Source organism: Pinus tabuliformis, chromosome X (assembly GCF_031772625.1).
Source record: "Pinus tabuliformis cultivar Carrire ecotype Pingquan chromosome X, CPIR1, whole genome shotgun sequence".
In the NCBI taxonomy this organism is placed as follows: domain Eukaryota; kingdom Viridiplantae; phylum Streptophyta; class Pinopsida; order Pinales; family Pinaceae; genus Pinus; species Pinus tabuliformis.
Window position 1 is genome coordinate 846,730,388 of NC_142308.1, and position 18,559 is coordinate 846,748,946.

The following is an 18,559-nucleotide window of genomic DNA, read 5'->3' on the forward strand; positions in this document are numbered from 1 at the left end:
TTCGTCGGATGCATGATCATCTTGAGGGTAAGTATGGTAAGTAAAGAACACTTTTCAAAGTACACCTCTTAGTTGTTTGTAGGATTGCTTGTCATTGTCATATCATCTTGTCCTCAGTAACATGCATGCACACAAACATGAAAAGTCATTTTATGTGTTTCTTCTACATGTCTTGCTTCCTTTTCACTTGTTTGACCAACTATCGTCTTCGACATGTAGATTGCTATGTCATGCTTGCGACCTTGTTCTGGTGATGTTGAAGGTTGTGTTTGATTTGTTCTCGCTATGTAAACATATATCAGACTCACACACAATGTTGTAAGCACTGTCGCGCAAGTGTCATCGCAGCCACTCAACAATCTATCACAAGTGTTGTGCTTGTCGCTCGCACTCTCGGTCAGTCACAATTAGTGTATGTTGTCTTAATGGTTCGAGGTGTCTTGTCGTCAAGTCACATTGAGTGTGTGTTCTCAAGGTCATGCATGTACGAAGTCACTTGTTCACACACTTAGTCATTTTGCTAAAACTGTGTCGATCGGATCACCCTCCAATAGCCACACCCTCGTTGAGTTGCACTACGTAGTCTCAGCTCTCAGTGATCATGTATTGTTGCCGAGAATTGCGCAGAGCTTGAGGTTGCCTCCTAGACATTCTGCATTGCGCAATCCTGGAGTCAACCCCACTGATTATCACCTAGAACAATGCAGAAGTTTCTTAGCAATCCATCTCAATCTATGATGCCCACAAGCAAAGTCGTCAAGCCTCCAACTAGTCAACTAGAGAGTTTGACCAAGCAGTGACCCCAGGCCTCACTCCTCCAAAAGATTGTGTAGAAGCTTCCAAGCATGCCCGCCTCTACTGACTGAAGAAATTGCGTAGACATGTCGGATAGACACCCGATGCCTGTCACTGCACTGTCCTCGAAATTTTTGCAGTTCTGTTAGCCAACCACCCTGATGGCCGGCTCACTGCTCCTCATGAAAACTGTGCAGTTTTCATGGTCTGCCTCCCAGTTTTCTAGCATCCCGCTCAGCCCAGAAACTGCGCATGGATGTCCTGCATGTTTGCCTCCCATCTTTGTGCAGTTTTGGCTAGCAGCCTGCTGCTAGCCTCCCCAGAGAATAGCACAGTTTTCACTGCCAGTGTCCCCTTGCTACCTACACTGTCTCCCTCAAAAATTTGCGTAGATCTGCCCTCCAGCCGAGCCAGATCCCGCAGACAGTCTCTGCTGATTTGGACTGCTCATCCCAGCCTCCCAGTGACCTTTGCGAAATTTTCATTGACAATGCCTGGAGCCCGCATCCCGGCCTGAAATGTGCTCTACGCAATTTCAGAGCCTTGTCCTCTCTCCCAATCACCTGCATCTGAAAACAAAATATAATGCTTTATGGTAGACTAGGATATTTCTGGATTTGATGTCATCTCATCATGAGTGATTGTAGATACATGTACACAAATGAGACATGGCGTGATGGCAAATGCGATGAACAAGGAGCGCATGGTAGGAGACTTGTTCACGAATGAACAAACACATAGAGCATGCCAAGTACAAGCAAAGGAGAGACATGCACGTGCAACATCAAGTGAACACCAAGACCATCGAAGACTCCACACACCTTGCCATGCGGAGGTTAAGCTGTGATACACCAAGAGCACACTCATCACTCAGCAGCACTACAGCTCGACATGGACACCACCAACAACATGAACATACTATCATTGTCGTGTCGATTCATGTCATGAGTCATCTCGGCCACATCAGTACTGTGGGCCATACTATTGTAATCAATGTAATGTAACGTGGAAGTCCAAGATACCCACATGTAAAATTGAAGTCATGTAAAGTTAAAGAGTCATGTAAGTCAAACAGTCATGAGGGAAGTCAAACAATCACAAGGGTCAGTTTCACCCTTGGCTATATATACCCCTCATTTGTACATGCAACGAACTTTTGACCGTGGCACCTCCCACATAGCCTTGAGAGTCTATAATCTTTTCTTTGAGGAGCGAGCAGTGGCTCCAACACTCCTCTATCGGAGTTAGTGATCTAATGGTGTACAAATGTGCCTTGGAACTTTCGCTTAATTCAGAAGCTTGTTAATAGGGCAACACGTTTTCAGACATGTATTGTATTCGTTTATAAGACTATTCTTTGGATGCTTGTAATGCATATTGCTTTAACCTATATTAAGACAGTTGAACTATTTCAGTTGCTTTAGTACATATGTTGCTGGAGATGTGTTGTATCAGTTGCTAACGTTGTCTCACCTGTGTGGGCTATCCCGCCAGACACTCGATAGATTCATTCTTGTAAACTTGTTATAACGTCCGTTGCACTCATGTGGACTATTCGTTGGGTGTTGTACGTGCTATTTGTTCACCTTGTGTTTGTGAATTTTCCATCCGTGTGGGCTACTCCGCCGGAAGATGCACATATCCTAATGTGTTGTGTCTCTAGTGGAGTTGGGACTATTCCTTTTCATCCTGAGACTCACTTTCACCTTCTCCCTCTGCAGTGAAAGAACTTTGACACAAGTGGCACTAAGCACTCACTAGGCACGCGAACCTCTATTTTTTAAGACAAATTAAACCCCTCTCGCGTTCTGACAAGAAAGAGCTAAGGCATATATTTAAGATAATGGCAATCGGGCCATCGTACCAGATGGGACTCCTACATTAAACGGTGTGAGATCTAGTTGAGACTTCATCTCGAGGAGATCCCCTGAATGTTGGCGGGTCTAGCGCTGCCAACAAAATCCTATTTTGATGCATTGGTATGGTGTTTTATTGGCTAAACATCACTTGAAATCATAGCTTAGATACACTCTAATTTAATCATTAATTGATTAATTGATCTACAACCAGAAAACAATTAAAATAGAGCTAAAAGAACAATGAACAACAAAGTTCTATCTCATTGAATTTGCCATTGGAGTTGGCCATTAAAAAAAAAAAAAGCATGTATGATGTAGTAGAGTGTGAATATATTTACAATCTGCACCAACAAAGTTTCTTTGGGCATTGTTTTTGGTCAACCAAAGCAATACTAATACAACATTGACAGAGCAAGAGGAGCTTGATTCCAAATACCAAAGAAATTGCAGAGAACAATAACCTTTGCACTTAATTTTAAGGTGAAAATTGACAATGAAATCAAATGGTTGAAACATAGAATTCTAATTCCATGAAGTATCCATGTTGATGAGATGGACAAACCATAGGCTTAATGTTAACAGATCATATAGTATCAAAACGGTTAAGTCCATGGCCTTAATGCAGTTGTTCGCACTTTGAGCTGAAGGATACCTAGCATGGGAAAAGCTTTGAAGAGGGAGAGGCTTGAAGACTTAAGACTTAAATAAATAGATCTAAGAGGAAATTTGATATTAGATGAAAAACCACATGAGCTGGAAAAAGAGCTAGCCAGACACCAAGACTCTTTCACCACCACAAGGGAAGAATTATACAAGAGCATCTTGCAACTCTTGCAATTAGAAAGCAAATTCATTTAGCTAGGTAATTATGAAACCAGCTCACAAAAAGATACAAAAGATAGATGAATGCCTTAGAAATAAGCCTCTTCGAGCGGGCAACCTCTTTTACATTACACAAATGAAAAATTCCTAGATGATACAAATGAAAAGACCTCATTTCTATATATAGGAGTCTAAGGGGTCATAATATAATCAGAGCCGACATAACAATAATAATGTAAAGGCACGATAATAACAATAGTGGGCTTCTATGGGGCACAATAATAACAATATGGGGACTACATGGGCACAACAATATAATAAGGAGGTTGTATTAATAACAATAAGGAGTTACACTAGTAGTATAGGGACCTAACATGCCCCTGTCCTTCAAAAAGTGTTGTCCTCAACGGTTGAGTAGTTTTTGATGCTTTTGTAAAAAAAAATTGTCCTCCCATGTGGAATATTCAGCGGGTAAGTTCTTCCACTTGATGAGATACTCTTAAATTGATCGATTTCGTAGCTGTCGGGTTCTTGTTTCTGTGACTACTCAAGGCTCCAATATGATTTTTCCTTCCTCATCAAGTTCTGGCAATATTGTTTGAACTAGGATCTTCTGCAACTTTTGAATGAGTGGCCACACTTCTTCATCCTTCTTCCATTCATCCCTTGCTTCATTTATCCAATTTGGCTATGCTTCATTTATCCAATTTGGTTGGATAATAGAAATAGAACAAAACAATGCTTCCACATCCTCATCCTTTCTTGAGAGTGCATCTGCAACAATATTTTGCTTCCCTTTTTTGTATATGATTTCAAAGTCATAACCCAACATATTTGTGACCCATTTTTTTTGTTATTCTAAAGATGATCTTTGTTCTAAAACGTATTTAAGGCTATCATGATCCACTTTTACCTTGAAGTGTCTTCCCATTAGGTAAGGTCGTCATTTTTTAAGTGCATGTAGTATTGCCAACATTTCCTTCTCATAAATAACTTGCTTGAGATGTAGCCGTAAAAATATGCAATCACCTACATCAAAACTTCTTTTACTGCGATGTTGACCTGCCCGTTGTTTCATTGGATTCTGCACCAAAGTGGCATTATCCTTTAAAAGTTGGAGAACTTGTTGTTGATGCTCGATGTGATCTTTCACTGCTTGAATATTTTTATTTTTGATATGTCCTTTTATATTGAGAGTTTGAAGAGTCGTAATTTCTTCCAATGCATTACAAGATATGGTTGGATTCATTTCTTGATGCTCGATGTGATCTTTCACTTCTTGAACATTTTTCTTCTTGATATGTCATTCGATCTTAATAGTTTGAGGAGTGTTAATTTCGTCCAATGCATTACAAGATATGGTCAGATTCATTTCTTCTTTCTCGATGTGATCTTTCACTTCTTGAACCTTTTTCTTCTTGATATGCCCTTCTATCTTGCGAGTTTGAGGAGTGCTAATTCTTGCCAATGTTTTACAAGATATGGTCGGATTCATTTCTTCTTTCTTTGGGGTTGGTTCCTAGTGTATATCCTCTTCTTTTGATGTTTCTTGATCCTTTTCTTCCTCCTCTTCATAATCTATGTAAAATAATTTCTTCCCAACACACTTATGACCTTTAGTGTATTTGCTATCACAATTGTAACAAAACCCTTTTGCTCTTTTTTCTTCCAATTGTTGTCGTGTAAACCTTGTAAGTTGTAGAAGGCTAGGAGAAAAAAAACTTCCATAATTATAGTCATAAGTGGTGGAATTCCTTGTTTCCATAATTTCGCTTTCAATTTTTCTTGCCAACCTAAATGCCTTCTCCAATGAATCAGGTTCAGAAAGACGAACCTCATGTTGAATGTTATCATTTAAAGTCCCAATGGAGACATCAATGCTCTGCTTCTCTAGAATATCATTTTCCCTTATATCAATTTTTGAAAGTCCTCAATGTGCTCTGCCATTGACCACTTTTGTTTGAGATTTATCAATTGGCTAAAGAAGGTGCTGTTTTTTGTATCCTCATAATGTGTTATCATTTCCTCCATGAAAATTGACCACGTAACAAGTGGTTTATGAAAACAAAGCCCTTTGTACCATAAAAATTGATTCGGTTCTAAATAATTAGATACCTTTTGTAACAGTGGTACACCATGTAGATCAAAATATTTCTCCATTTGTAGTATCCAATTTACCAGATCCTTGCCATCAAACTTCCTCATCTCGCTTTCTCTTGATTTTAGGAGCTCGATATTGAAACGACTGTAACTCTGTAATTTCGGATCTTTAAGTTCTGCAATTTCGGCCTGTAATAGCCCTCTAAGTCCTCTTTCGAACTCCGCAAACTGAATCACAATTGCATTCCCGAAGAAAGCTTTATTCCCAATCTCCCGCAATGACCTAATTATATACCTTTTTAGGAGAGCGAACTTGTATGAAGTGCCACGTGTCACTGCTTTGACCTTCGGATCTAAAACATATACACAGAAAACTACAATCCGTCCTCTTTCTGTAACTTCTTACAAAATTTTAATCTGATGCTCAGAGAGACAGTTATGACAATTTTCCCCAGGTCACATGTTTAGGATGTAATTCGAGAGTCTTCAAAAACCCTAAATTCCTCAGATCATATATCCGAAAATATAGTGAGCCAAGATCTCAAATTCGGACCCAAGATTTAGACCGATTTCTTCTCAAATGGGTTTTTGTTTTAGCTTCTGAAACTTCGTAGCAAAAATGTTATAGCGAAAATTCCACAATGACCCATTTTAGATGAAATTCTGGAGCTTGCAAAAACCCTAACTTCCTCAAATCATATCTCTGAAACTATAGCGAGACAAAATCTGGAATTTTGGCCCGAGGTTCAGCGCGGTTTTGTCTCAAATGGATTCTTTTTTCGCTTCTGAAACATTGTAGAAAAAACGTTATAGCGAAAATTCCACAATGACTTGTTTGGAGTAGCGAAACCCTAGAATCCAAAGCTCTGATACCAAATGTTATGAAACAAGCTCACAAAAAGATACAAAAGATAGATGAATGCCTTAGAAATAAGCCTCTTCGAGGGGGCAACCTCCTTTACATTACACAAATGAGCAATTCTTAGATGATACAAATGAAAAGACCTCCTTTCTATATATAGGAGTCTAAGGGGTCATAATATAATCAAAGCCGACATAACAATAATAATCTAACAGAAAAATAATAACAATAGTGAGCTTCTATGGGCCACAATAATAACAATATGGGGACCACATGGGCACAACAATATAATAAGAGGGTTGTACTAATAACAATAAGGGGTTACACTAGTAGTATATGGACCTAACAGTAACAGAGGAGGTTCACCGAAATGACTGCATAGATACGAAGGTTTGACAACAAAAGAAGAGGAATTGAAGAAGCTATAAGCAACTGTCCAAGAGACCAAGCAATCCCTGTTCAATGCCACTACAAAAGCTACTATCATGATAAAACCAAGCATGATAAACTCACCTTCCAAGATCCTTCCTCAATAGCCCTTTAGTGATTTCAAAAAGCAGGATAAAGGCATTGGTTCCAAGTCATTGGGGTAAATGGTCTACGATGACCAAGGGCTAGGCAAGAAAAGCCAAGGGTTTATGTTCCTTGTTGAGTTGAGAGGTTCATTGTACAACCCATTATGAGGGAGATGTGTAATTAAGCTGAGAGGCTCATTCTACAACACAGTATGAGGATGTGTATCTATGTTTCTCCATCTGTCCCCTTTAAAATAAAATTAAAAATTTGTTTTAAATAGAAAAATAATATTGGTTATAATTAAAAAAAATGAATATAAGTAAAAAAATATATGAGTAAGATGTTTAAATCTTATACTTTTCAAAAATATTTAATGTTTTTATGGTTAAAACTTTTATTTGGTCCTATGTATACTCTATTTTGTATTTAAAAATACAATTTAAACAATGAAAAATAACACATTGTACTTTTCACTCTAAAGAAGTTCCCAGGGAAAGAAAATTGATTCCTCTCGGCTCATGTTAGATCTCTACTTAAGATGGATCTATGCTCTAAAAGAAAAAAGTTATGCTCTAAATAGAAAAATAATGCTGACTATAAAATAAAATGAATATGATGTAAAGTAATTAGAAGTAAAAAAAATGTGAGTAAGATGTTTAAACCTTATACTTTTCAAAAATATTTCAACGGGAGATTTAAATAAGTTATTTGAAGATCTATGTTAACTATTTTTTTGTTGATGTCAATTTCATATATATCTCTTATCTATAGAAAAAAAAAAATTGTTAAAATATATAATAAAACATTCAATATGGGTTATCAATAAAATATTTTAATATAAACTAATATTGACATATACTTAAAGATATATTAGTAATAAAAATCATTAATATATATGTTATATAAAATATATTAATGTCAACTATATATAATTTATATATCATTTAAAAATATGTATTTATCATGATTTTTTTTGTTTTTATGGTTGAAGCCTAAGAAATATGTATTTATCATGATTTTTTTTGTTTTTATGATTGAAGTGTTAGTTTAATCTTATATATATTGTTTATAGCATTCAAAAATACTATTTAAATAATGGAAAATGACACATTGTATTTTTTGAAAAAATTTAATATTAAAATAAATCTATCCTGATTATAACTCAATACATACTCGACCATGAGATCTAAGTATGCTGAATACAGACTCAAGCACGAAATCTAAGTATGCTGATTATAGCTCAAGACAGGCTCAAGCATGAAGTCTAAGTATAGGATTCAGTGGATAGATAGCAAGCAGCTGTGCATTTTAAAAACATTCTATCAGCTCTCAATGGTTTTACCAGCGACCACTTTTGAGACATTACATTTTACTTTTTTTTAGGATTTTTTTATTGAGATGCTTAAGGCCCCTCGTCACCGTGAAAGTGATATATTTATAAGTTAGTGATCCTATTTATCACTATCATTTTTCCATCATCCTTGGACACCCTAAGTTAGTGATCCTATTTATCACTATCATTTTTCCATCATCCTTGGACACCCTAAGTTAGTGATCCTATTTATCATTTTCCCATAAGTACTATGTTTGTAAGTTAGGGATTTTATTTATCGTTTTATTATTTGTATGTTAGGATTTTATTTATCATTTTCCCACCATCCTTGGACACCATTTTCTGCAGCACCAATGAGTAAAAATTTCTAACCAATTGCCTCTGACTCCTTTAAGTGTTGCGTCACACTGTTGCGCAATTATTCTCATGAAAACAAAAGAATTATTGCAAACTTCAGAGACAGATGGAAGCCTGAGACCCATGTCTCAATTTTTCGACATTTATAGAAATCAATACATAGCTTCTCTACAAAATATGCTTGATATAAACATGACACGTATTCGAAGATATTATTATTTTTATAATGCTTAAATTTTATTTCCCAGATCTCTTTTTTACCAGATTTATTTTCAAAGTAACATGTCTATCAAGTTCTCCTATGGTAGTCTGGCAGCTCTGTTTGCAATCATAGCCGTGATAGTCGTTGAGTTTCAATGTCTATTAGTCGTTACTGGATTGTCACATGACAGTCATCTACTGAAGATTATGAAGATACAAGGAATAGTACAACTTTGACAAGAATATTCGACTTGTAATAGATACAGAATTTCATGACCAATGTAAATCACACAGGAGACAGAAGGATTGTCTAATACGCATCAAAATCAACTTAGAGGCCAAAGTGAATCATTTTTCTGTACAGGAACAAGGTTGTAGGAAAGTTTGCATTGCAGACACTTCTGGTTAAAAGAATGCAATTGCTGTTACTCAAAGTGCATCTGAAATATTAGACCATGCTATAAACAGGAGATATTAGAGGTAACAAAATTAGAATGCATTATGTAACGGTATCTTCAGGCTGATGGATTGTTTCTGCCAAAGATGCTCATCTTTTGTCGAGCCTTTTCACAGTATTAGACTCTACGACATTATCCACAGTTCACCGAATGGTGCATGATGAAGATGAAGAAGCCACAAACAAGGCTATAGTAAAATAATAAGAACTCAAGCTGCGAAGCCACCTAAAGAGAGTGTTACCATTTACACCCTTTGGGGCTGAAGCAAAGAAGATCGCTAGTAGTGCTGGAAGTTTCAGCCACAACGTGCAGTTTCCTTAACTAATTTCCACTGAACTCCCAGCTGCTCCACTTTCACTTCTAGCAATCTACACTAGGAAAGACATTAGGATTTTAACCAAATGCATATTTCAACCTTCCAGGAACACATTGAAGAATCCAAGCTGCACTGCCAGCATTTACATCACGTACAGAAGCAAGATCAACTTTCAAGGTCTACAGTAAACCAAAAATCCACTAGATTGTGTGGACGATAGGAAAGAAGCCAGGGACAGGTCAATAGTACAATAGTAAAAACTCAACCTGTGAAGCCACCTACAGAAGGTGTTACCGGTTGCACCCTTTCAGAGCTGAAGCAAAGAAGATTGAAAATAATGTTGTAATGTTTCAGCCACAGCTCGCAGTCTTCCTTGACAAACATCCATTGAACTCCCACAAACTCCACTTCCACGTCCAGCAATTTCCACTGCTTTAACTACTCCCTGTTTACAGCGCTCCCAATCCTCAGTACAAAGCCCACTGGCACATCCACGATGACTACGTTCCATGCTTAGAACAGACACGTGAGGATTTTCACCAAAAGCATATTTCAATCTTAAGGAAACACATTGAGGTAACCCACTTGCACCGCTGGCACCATTTACACAAGAAAAATAAGCAGGATCAAGGAAAACAATGAGCTCAAAATCAACTGCATTGTGTGGGCGATCATAACGAATATTGCTCTTTGACAGAGCACTGGCTGCTTTGTCTGAAAAATCCAGATGTGCGTCGTCTAGAGACATTACTGCGTAAGAATTCGACCGTAAGTGACTGTCTAAACATAATTCAACACGGGGCCTTTCTGAGGGAGCTGAATCAGCACTCTGAGCTTGAGCTATCCCCTGCTTCCATGCAATGAGCTTCAAAAATTCCCGAAGAACTGATATTGGCAGCAATAACAAAGTGACAAAGGAAGCAATTTTAGATGCATCATATGGTTCCGATACAACTCGCCTGCTAAAAAGGTCACATAGTTCACCAATTTCCTGACAGTTTAGTTCATCTTGGCTATTTGTTTGCTTTCGTGGTAGTGCTTCTTGTTGCTGCTGCGCCAGGCTGTACAGGTTATAATTCTCCACACTCAGATCTAACAAGTCACATAGTTCACGAATTTCCTGAAAGATTAGTTCATCTTGGCTATTTGTTTGCTTTCGTGGTAGTGCTTGTTGTTGCTGCTGCGCCAGGCTGTACAGGTTATAATTCTCCACACTCATACCTCGCATACAAAGTTGAATTGGAAATTTATTTTGTCCTCCTAAATCAGGAAAACTTACTTCATACACATGACCCCTGTAGAGAAAATATATAATGAATACGACTATCTAATTAATTTATGTAGCAAAGATCACCTGTAAAATTAGGAATAACTCAAAGCAATATGATTCCAATGGTGTAACATAACAAGAATACAAAGAGGAAAATACTATCTTGACTAAAAATGGAGCAATAATGTGGTTGCTTCTGTCTAGATTTTCAGGTTATTTACACACCAACTTCCTCTAAAGCCTGTGAGATTATTTATTTAAAATTGTAACGCACAAACCTCGACCATAGAGTGTCTACTGCTCTACTTTATCTAAACGAAAGGTTCCTTAGCTAAGTTGTATGCTTAAGCAAGTAGGCTAAAGCAAGAACAAAGCAATTAACAGACAATATTTACCTGACACGAAAACTCAAAGCTGGATCACAGACCAAGTAATCAACCGATTCTCCATCCCCTTTCAAAGTCGACCGCAGAATGTCTAGTAACTGGTAAAATGACCATAGAACTCCAAGATACTTCACAATGCCGCGTAAAACATTTTTAAGAGAAGCAAGAGGGACCCACCCACCTCCATAACCACTATCATTCCCAAGTTGAACATAAATAGACCTCTCTTCATCCTCATCCACTGGTAGACCAGTTCCTGTAGTCTTTGGAAACTCAACCAAAGTTATTCCCGCATTATGTACCGCCAGACGTTGCGTTTCCAACGCAATTTTTACGTTAGTTACTCTATTTACTATAGTGTCTTCCCTTCGGGTTAATGGTGCTGCTTGAGAAATTCCAGGAGAAAGGGTGCCTACTTCATTGGCACTGCCGACGGGAGACTGCCCAGCGTTTATACTTGAATTATCTGAAGTTCCTGGGACCCCTAAATATGGATTAAGATGAGTTTCCAGAGTATTTAATCTGGCATCAACATACCTCACGATAACTTGCTGAAATTGTGGATAGAGAATCGAGTCTCCTTCAGGAGCACCACCCTTAGGTGGTATAGCTGGCTGCAGCCATACTTGATCACCAGCAAAGCAGCGCATATCAACTGCAAACTTCTTGCGATAAATGATACGAATCCAATAGGGACTTCGTAATACAACAGAAACACCAGTAGGCAACAGAGAACTTGGTACTATGGCCGGTCCTCTACCTGTACTCGATAAAATGGATCCATTTTGTGTATTCAGATTGCCACTAGCACCACTACTAGGTGCTCCACCAGATATACCTCCAATAGCTTGAGGGTCAGACGACGATTCAGTGCTTTGAGCCAGCCCTTGAGACACCATCAATTTATTTGTTTTGGCAGTTATTGGAAATTCTGATGGTACTAAACCTATGCCAGTTGAAGCAGTACCAACCATCCCTGCAGGCCGGATAATACCACTAAGAACATGCAATGGTTCGGCAGTCAATCGAATGCAATCAAGAAGCAATCCAACTTCACCTCCATCGATAAAATCCTCCAAAAACTGCACAGAGCATTCAAGTTAGAAGATAAGAGTTAAGTTATGATGGAAAAAAAAAGCAACATACATTGGCCAGGTCACTACAATTTCCAGCTGATTCCAGAGTACACTAAACCCTAAAGCGAAAAGGGTATACATGACAAAACTGTGACAGAGTTCATAATTCCGATTTTCCATATCAAAATAAGTAGAGAAATTGGAAAGGAAACCATAGGACCTTTAGGCAGGGTAGGCAAGAGACAGGTAATCATATTTTAAAAATTGTAATAAAAAATTGGTTCAGATACTGAAACCAACCAACCTATAATTGGAAAAACATGACTAAATAGGATTCATGGAAGGCATGAATTCTTGACTCAGTATATCTGGAGTAAAACGATTAATTGAGGATGGGGTTTATGATGCAAAAGCAATAAAGGTGAAAATTTTATTAATAAGAAGTGGCATTGGATGATTTGGTAATAAAAAAGCACGGTTACTGTTACGGAATGGTTATACACTCAGAATACAATTATGATTGGACAGCAGATATCAAATATAAAAACAAGATAATTTCGAGTGTGCAATTAATTCTAGAATGTTATGAATATAAATAATTAATTAATAGTTAATAATGATTAGTATACTGAAGAGGCATGTCTCTAAAAACATGATCATTCATAAAGGGGCACTTGCCTAGGTACATAAGCAGACCCTCATATGTAACCGATCATCTCATATATCTCATATTTTCTGTACATTCAACAATTCTTATATAAATATATTACTTGTCCTATTATGGATACTTTTATATTCCAGGTATCCTGAATATTCCGTTGCATATACGAACCTTGTTTGTTACACATCTCGAACCTGTAGCAGATGTCAAAAATTTAAGAATGCTCCTTACATCTCTTTCCCTCTGCCTTAATGCAAGCCCAAGAGCAATGAGATGTATCCTTTATAACCTTAATGCTTGGAGCAACATTTTTTATGCTTCTGTGGGATTCTTATGATTCTAATTTCTTATGTAAGACATAGAGAAGGTAGCATAATTCATGTTATTATGAGATGTATCTGTTGCCTCAAAATCTAGCAAGTCTTTTGAGGTGAGTTCGCAAGGCAAGAGCTAGACCAAGTGACAAAACTATGAGGTGTGGCCCACTGTCACCAAAACCACTACCCCCTGCTCTTTAGTGGATTCTCACCACAAGGGAGGCTTCCCTATGTTAAGTTACCTAATGGATATATCAAGTCTAAGGCTTGGAGGTGAAAAGGATAGGCTTGGGATAGGTACTCAATTTAAGGACAAGACTCAAACCAGCTTAGACAATGCAAAGTGTACCCTTCAAAGGCCTATCTGGGGCACAAAGTGACCTAGGGATTGTGAATAGGAAAGGTTAACAAGCTTACCCAGGTACACAATGCCAACAAAAAGGCTTGAATAATTGGATATGATAAACTTTAGGAGAAGCAAGCCTTCAACAAGCCTCAAGTTGAAGCCTACGGCTAGATTGGCTTTGACCTAGGGCAAAAATTCCCTAGGGAAAATGACATCAGCCGTAAATGGAAGAATTAGCCACAGGAAAAGGATTATTTTGAGGTAATGACTTAGCAACCACATGTTGAATCTTTCCACAAACCAACACATGCACCCTAGTTGACTTTTAACCCTAATTCTAGCCTAGTGGCTTTCCTTGAGAGGCTGAAAGTCAAAAATAGGCGAGATAAACTAATTTTATGGGCGATTTATGTTGTGATCAACAATGTGGAAAGGCCAGTGCTTGACAGTGGGTGATGAAGTCTAGAGGGAGATCTACTAAGGAGAAAACTAAACCTTAGAGTGTTGAAAATTGGCAGCTAAGGGATGAATTTCCTTAAATAAAATCTCATTTTTGACTATTCTAGAGTGATTTTCTAAAAATCGAAAGTAATGTCTATCATTTCAAACATGACTTTCCAAAAATAGTAAATCATCTTGGTTCAATTGGTGATCAAGTATAGATGATGGAAAATCACTTAACTTATCCTTAATCAATCCTAATTACTCAATTTTTACTCAATCATCAATATTATCATAAATATTATTATTAAAATGGAATTGCATGTCACCTTTCCTACTTGGCACTCAATCATGCGACTTCACCCCTCTCTCTCCTTGATGGCACTCGTACCCCCCCTCTCTCTTAATGGATTCATTGCACTCCTCTTACACTCTCTTCCGCACATTAAAGATGTGAAAATTCTATCACTGCAACATCTGATTTACTTTTCCTACTTATTCTTCAATAAGTTATTTATGAAATTCCTTCAATAAACATTAAAATAAATTCTGTTGTAGATATCACACCGTAATACAGAAACAAACACATGTACAAGAATCAACACATTGACACAGATATTTTGGACAATAGTCCCCAAAAAACCCAATGTGGGAAAACTAGTGCAGCAAGGGAGGATTTTATTATTCAGCAATTCTTCAGTACAACAGGGTGCCAAACTGGCTTACCCACAGAGAGAAAAATTCTCCACCACTTCTCCTAGTCCCAGCGTCAGCTTGGCTGACCTCTACGTGGCTCCCAGACATTCTGTGTCAGCCCCTGCTTGATTGCGTCAACCCTGGGCCTCTATGTGTCACCCACGCAAGCCCTCTAGTGACTACGCAATCTCCTGTTGCCTCTGAGTCTGCCTGAAATGCCCTGTGTTTGCCTCTCTTGCCTCAGTGCTAGTCTCCAGAGGATTATCCCTTCTCTCTGTTCCGTACTCGCTGCGTCCTGATTGCTCACCAGACCACTAGTTCAAATTTCTCAGCTAACCCCGCTCCAGAAATTGAACTCACTGGTTTCCCTCAGTGTGTCCTCCAAGTGACCCTCAAGCCTCCTCTTATACTTTTCTCATTGACAAATCAACGGCCAAGATTAAGTCCCTAATCAACGGCTAAGATTAACTCTGGCTTGATCCATGACTTTTGGATCCTTCTAACACAGTTTTATATTAATTCACATTAATATTTTATTTTCCCTAAGTTTAGACTTAGGTACTTCATTAAAAATATTAATTATTTTAATATCTCCCAAACTATTTAGAATTTGCCCAAACCATTTCTGGGTATTGGAGATTTCATATGCTTTAGCCTCTCCACCAATTTTCGTGGCTAGAGCACATCCGATGCTACCCCAAATCAACTAAAAATTCGTCATAGCACTCCTCTTACACGTATTAAAGATTTGTCATAAAAGATTCTCTTATGCACTCTTCAATGCATATGTTACACTCTCTCCTTCAAAGCACGCGTACTCCTCTTTATGGCATGAGTTACAAAGGCAAGCATACCTCCTTATGGCATGAGTTACAAAGGCAAGTGTACCTCCTTAATGACTTGAGTTACAAAAGCATGCATACCTCCCTAAATGGCATATGTAACTCTCCCTCAAGGCATGTGAGTTACTCCTTCATGACTTGAACTCCTTTCTCTTCCTATATATATGTGTGTCTCTCATCTTCATTCTACTCACTTGTGCATTGTGAAAGGAGAATTCCAACTTATGAAAGAGAGAGTTGGAGAGACTAGAGAAGGATTGAGAGAGTGAGAGAGAGACTTGAAGAGTAAGAGAAAAACTTGGTGAGCCAAAGTGATCCAGTGTTTGCATCAGTTGCTGCTATCAGAGATCTTCAGATTTTAGTGAACTTCTTCATTCTCTTATTGTATTATGTTTTTCTGCTGAACAATTGATTTCTAATACAAGAAGAATTTGGTTGGGTTTTCCTCTTGTGGGCTTTGCCTTGATCATTGGACCTAAATTCTCTGTGTCTCATTGTGTTCTTGACTGTCTTCTGTTTTCCATATGGTTTATATGGTGTATGTTCTATCTACAATTGCTTAACTAATATTGCAGTTGGAATAAGTTTTATTTTTTAAGTGATTGTTTCAGCACAAACATCAAGTTTCAACATGGTATCAGAGCTTTGGTGAAGACAAGTCCAAGAAGTCAAAAACTTCTCCGTTCTCATTTTCTGCAGAAATATCTCTTGTTGTCCCTTCTATTTGCAGCTCACTTTCTGTTGATATATTTCATGTTGTCCCTTCTATTTGCAGCTCATTTTCTGTTGAAATATATCGTTGTCCCTTCTATTTGCATCTCATTTTCTGTTGAAATATCTATTGTTGTCTCTTCTATTTGTTGCTCATTTTCTGCTAAAATATCTCTTGCTGTCCCTTCTATTTGTTGTTCATTTTCCGCTGAAATATCATGTGTTGTCCCTTCCTATTTGCTGTTGAAAAAATTACCTGCTACTCTTTCTACTTGCTAGTGAAATTGTTTACGCGGATCAAAATGCCTTCCTCTTACTTTAAGAATGAAAAGAAGTTGGTTGATGCTTTGAATTTTTTCCCTTGGAAGGCCAGACTAGATATTACTCTTGATAAACATGATGTACTTGAATATGTTGAAGGAAAAATAGCAGAAGTAGTAGAAAACTCTAATGATGCTACCAAGAAAGGAGAAGTCAAGGCTAAAAAGATTATCCTTGATTCTCTTGGAGACCATCTCATCACCTATGTCTCCAATTTGAACAAATCCATAGAAATGTATGATAAGTTGATTGGAATGTATCAAGTGAATAACTTGAGCCAAATTCTTGCTTTGAAGAATCAGCTCAAGGATATTAAGATGAACATAGGAGAGACCATTGAAGCATACTTCATGAGGACCTCTAAAATTAAAGATCAAATGTCTACAGTTGAGAAAGTGCATATGATAAGAAGCTTGTGTTGATTACACTTGGAGGTATTTCTCCATCGTGGGAAATTTTTATTATCCCCATCAGCAAAAATGACAAGTTTCCTACATTTGATGAACTCATGGGAAAGTGTAGTGAAGAAGAGGCCTCAATGATTTCTAGACAAAGAATTCCCAAACATGAGGAGGGAGAACCTACTGCCTTTGTTGTCCACGACAAGAAGTAGAAAGGAAGAAGAGGCCATCATTGTTCAAGAAAACTTGCTCCTAGATCCAACAATTTCTTCAAATGGAATAAAGACTTATCAAAAGTCCAATGCTACAATTGCCATAAGTATGGTAACTATGTTTGTGACTGTCTAGAAAGCAGAACAGCACCGAGATCCAACTACAACAATCGTACCAACAAATTTGATTATAGAAGGGGGGAAGCCTCCTTTTGCTCATAAAGAGAGCTACCATTCTTCAAGGAACCCAAGGTATGCCAACAATGCAACTGAAACACAATCATAACACTTTCTTGTTTCTGCTCTTTCTAGTTCCTCTCCTGCAAATTCTTGTGACAGTTGGTTGGTTGATAGTGGTGCCTCAAGGCACTTTACTGGTTATAAAGAAGTGCTCACAAATCTGGGTGAGAGGGACAAACCTACATATCCTATAAAGGGATATGGTTCTGTTTCTTTCCATCTGGATCAAGGTAAAACTATTTCACTCAAGAAGTTTTGTATGTACCTAGTTTGAAAAATAATCTTGTATCTATATCTGCTTTAGAAGATAAGCAAATTTCATTTGCTTTCATAAATGGTAAAGTTATCATTTGGCCGATGAGATCTAGCATGAGAGATGCTTCACTCTGGGATCAAGATGTGAAGACTTGTACAAAGTCAATGGAAGACCAATTCATGTGCTAATCCATGACAACAATCATCAAAGTGAACTTTGGCACCGAAGGTTCGCTCATCTACACTATAAAGCATTACCTCATGTGAGAAAGATGGTCTTCAGAATGCTAGAGATTAGAGCAGATCATGGAGTTTGTCAAGGATGCACTAGTGGAAAGCAAGTCAAAGGACCATTTTCTCTGAGCAAAAGCAGAACCAATACCGTACTTCATCTTGTACATTTTGATCTATATGGACCTATACCTATAACTTCTCCTGGTGGCTACTTGTATTATATAATATTTGATGATTGTTCTCGCAAGACATGGAGTTATTTTTGAAAACTAAAATTCAAGCATTTAACTTGTTTAAAGACTACAAAGCTCTAGTAGAAAAACAAACTAGGAAGCAAATCAAAATCTTTAGATTTGAAAATGGAGGAGAGTTCACTTGTAATGATTTCATTGACTTCTGTAAAGAAGCTAGAATCAGGAAAGAGACCGTTGTACCATATAATCCAAAACAAAATGGTGTGGCCGAAAGAAAGAATAGAACTATCATGGAAACAGTCAAAGCTATGTTTCATGAACAGAAATTACCAAAGTT

The 18,559-nt window shown here is 37.7% G+C and overlaps 1 protein-coding gene across 1 annotated transcript in view; it reads right to left on the reverse strand.

The window, feature by feature from the left end:
* Window positions 1-9,167: 9,167 nt before the first annotated feature.
* The window catches only part of LOC149142397 (mediator of RNA polymerase II transcription subunit 14-like), a 164,088-nt gene continuing 154,696 nt past the window's right edge, over window positions 9,168-18,559 (reverse strand). The window contains exons 7-8 of the mRNA XM_089451473.1: window positions 11,285-12,357; window positions 9,168-10,914 (exon numbers count right to left, since the gene is read on the reverse strand). Coding sequence (XP_089307599.1) covers window positions 9,927-10,914; window positions 11,285-12,357 — 2,061 coding nt within the window. The 3' untranslated portion in view covers window positions 9,168-9,926. The remainder of the gene's footprint in view (window positions 10,915-11,284; window positions 12,358-18,559) is intronic.